The sequence below is a fragment of the Talaromyces amestolkiae genome (genome assembly GCF_001896365.1).
Source record: "Talaromyces amestolkiae strain CIB chromosome Unknown scaffold21.1, whole genome shotgun sequence".
Taxonomy (NCBI): Eukaryota; Fungi; Ascomycota; class Eurotiomycetes; order Eurotiales; family Trichocomaceae; genus Talaromyces; species Talaromyces amestolkiae.
The window spans coordinates 602,734-606,003 of NW_024468057.1; the positions used below are offsets into that span (position 1 = coordinate 602,734).

General features: G+C 43.9%; 1 protein-coding gene across 1 annotated transcript; it reads left to right on the forward strand.

Moving 5' to 3' along the window:
* Positions 1-409: 409 nt before the first annotated feature.
* On the forward strand, positions 410-1,210 carry BHQ10_008976 (uncharacterized protein; the record flags this gene model as incomplete). The annotated part of the gene is made up of 3 exons (XM_040881840.1): positions 410-440; positions 585-913; positions 968-1,210. 3 exons carry the CDS (start codon positions 410-412, stop codon positions 1,208-1,210), a joined length of 603 nt encoding a protein of 200 aa, XP_040737478.1.
* Positions 1,211-3,270: the final 2,060 nt, after the last annotated feature.

Below are 3,270 nucleotides of genomic sequence, written 5' to 3' on the forward strand. Positions count from 1 at the left end.
TTTGACCACGCATTACAGCGGACTATGTAAAGAAAACATGTATCTATTAGCACACTGAATTGCCAAAGGCCGATAACATACCCTCCGCCCTGATTAGACAGAGTGGATGCTCCGGTCTTCTGTATTTTTATGCCAAAATATACTACGATGCTGCATCATATCTAGTTTATTGTTGGTAGATTAGAACTGATATGCCAGGTTCTTAGATCCACGTCGTAGTGGAATCGCTTGTGATTACCTATATGATGTAACTAGTTCATGGTCGTTGCTAGGATAACCTAGTCCCTGAGTTTTAGCATCTAAGGCGTCCAACAGTGCAATGCTAGCTGTTCTTGAGTCACAAAAGATTGTTGCAAAGTACCCCCTTTCGACTCACTATTCCTATGCTCTTTACCAAGAAGCATTTAAGATGTCGGAGATATCGCACGCTACTATCAAAGGTAAGCATTTATAAAAGTTCCTTTTCCTCGCGGAGAAATCATCCCTACATATCACTCCAATATGGATTGTAGTAGATTCTCAAGTTAGCGTTAGCTAGAGCATCAGTGAGTCGTGTCCTCTACCGTGCTAATTGATTCAGCAAGATGGCTGGTTTCACGAGATTTCTGAGATGTGGCCTGGGCAAGCCATGACTTTAAAAGTGAAGAAGGTCCTTCACCACGAGATATCAAAATATCAGGACATTCTGGCCTTCGAATCTTCCAACCATGGCACCGTCCTAGTTCTGGATAATGTCATTCAATGCACCTCACATGATGAGTTCGCCTATCAGGAGATGATAACGCACCTGGCTATGAATTCTCATATCAATCCAAAGAAAGTTTTGGTCATTGGTGGTGGTGACGGGGGCGTTCTACGAGAGGTTCTTAAGCATGATTGTGTTGAGGATGTTTTTCTATGCGAAATCGATGAGGTTGGTTGTCATTATTTCAGGCCGTAACGGAACACGCTAATATTATATACTCAGGCTGTTATCCGTATCTCCAGGACGTTCTTGCCAGACATGTCCATTTCGTATGGTAACCATAAAGTCAAGGTCAACGTCGAAGATGGTTTCAGGTTCCTCACAGATCGCAAAAACGAATTCGATGTAATTATAACCGATTCCTCGGATCCGAAAGGGCCAGCAGAGAATTTATTCCAGAAGCAATATTTTGAGCTCCTCTATGGAGCTCTGAAGGAAGGTGGTGTTATTACTACTCAAGGTTAGTCATAAGTATACTTATGTCGCACCTTCTTTTAGGTGGAAGCTTTCCTGTGAACTGTGTGATTTAGACTACACCAACTTCATGTCTAAATGGATGTTGATACTAGCCTTGTATTTTTGGGTCATTGGGCTCGCAGTACCCATTGTCTTCTCCTTACCTCACCAAGGAATATTTTTCGATTCACCTATCATCTTACTGACTCGTCTCACAGCTGGAAGTCTATGGCTCGATTTGCCCTTGATCGTCAAGCTAAAATCTCAATGCAGAGAAGTCTTTCCAATTGTCCAATACGCTTACACAACCGTCCCAACCTATCCATCGGGCCAAATAGGGTTTATGGTTTGTTGTAAGAATGCTAGTCAAAATGTTAAGGAGCCTGTTCGCTCGTTCCCAATCGAGAAGGAGAATGTTTGCAGGTATTATAACGCTGCTATTCATCGCGCGAGCTTTATCCTACCCACGTTTGCTATGGCTCTGTTGGGGTAAGGGATGCTAGTGGGGGTTTCTTGGTGGGATGTTGTACTTCCCTATCTGTGCAGTCTTGACTTATTTACTGGAGGCGAGGAATAATGGTGTAGGCTATGAGTTTAATGCTTCATAAGCCTTAACGCCCATTGTTATCATCTCCACACTCCAATTAGATGATAGCAAAGACCATAATCTCTTTTCTTCATTAGATAATGATCTTTGTGAATAACCATCTAAACTGGACTTGCTATTGCAACTTCTTCTCGTTAATAACTAATCCTAAACAAATGAGGACGCCCATACTAGCTAAAGTTACAAATACGATTTCCAAGCCCATATATCCCGCCAGGCCCTCTGCAGCAGTAAGAAAGAAAGGCGTTACCACGATGCTAATTCCCATTAAGCCCGTGATGATCCCGTAACCAATTATTGTCAGGTCGTTTCCAGGTAACCTGTTCTCCACTACCGGCCAGTCTGAGGGAGTACTTAGCAAATGATCTGAATCGAGATTTCTCTCTTCCTCCGGTGCAACATCTGGGTTGTTTTCCATCGGAATGCACTCTTGTTCCAGGGGAAGTTCACCCAAAATTGGAACTTGAAGAATGCTCACAGAAACGCTTGCCCATATGCCAGCTGAGAATAGTGCATTTCCAATAGCAATTAGGGATAAAGGAAGTATTGGCTCTTTGTAGTTCGCCAAGAAGAGAACATGTGCAACAAGCATCAATACCTGGGAGTAGAGAAGCGCAAGAGAATAGTTCCTTAGTATTGGAATCTCGAGCAGCATTCCAAGAAACATAGGCATAACTCCTCCCACGAAATGTACAATACTGTTTCCCTCATTAGAACTGATTATGTGACTATATGAATGCGGTAATACCTAACAGCGAGGCCTGCAATAGTCTGGTTGTCGGCATAGAACTTAGACGCGATGAATCGCTGAGCGGAGTTGAAGAAAGGAAGTAAACAAGCGTATCCTGTCAGACAGATGGACGCGATATACCAATAACTTCGTGGAAGGCGACGGATAGACTCGATGAATTTCTCCTCCCCTTCTTTCCTTGAAGATTCTTCAACATCAGCGATCACCACGTATAAAGCACTAAGAGCGACAAGTACGAGAGCCAACGCGCTGGAAAACCAGGTAGCTTCTAAGGCCCCGTAGGTATCTGTCAATCGTGGAGTTAAGTTCGAGTTAGCGACGCTACCTAGAGAAGAGATGCTCTCATATATAGCCATTGCTAGGCCCGTCGCATCCCCACTAACAGGTGAAGATTAGTATAAGACCTGAGCTGCCAATATGCAACTGGACATCCAGGACGGAATCTGACTCACGGAAACCATCTTGTAACAATTTCGGTCCCCAGTACTCCTAGTACCTCGCCTCCCATCCCTAAGATCACGCGTGAAATGACCAATCCTGTCGTCGATCTGAATTGTACACCGACACAGAATCCCAGCTGGCTACCAAATACTGCGGCTAAACAGCAGAACAATAGCCGTCTAGCACCATATTTCTGGATAACTGGACTCGAAAAGAAAGGTAGCACGATGCTCGGTACAGCAAAGGCTATATAAAGGGACGAGAGGAGAT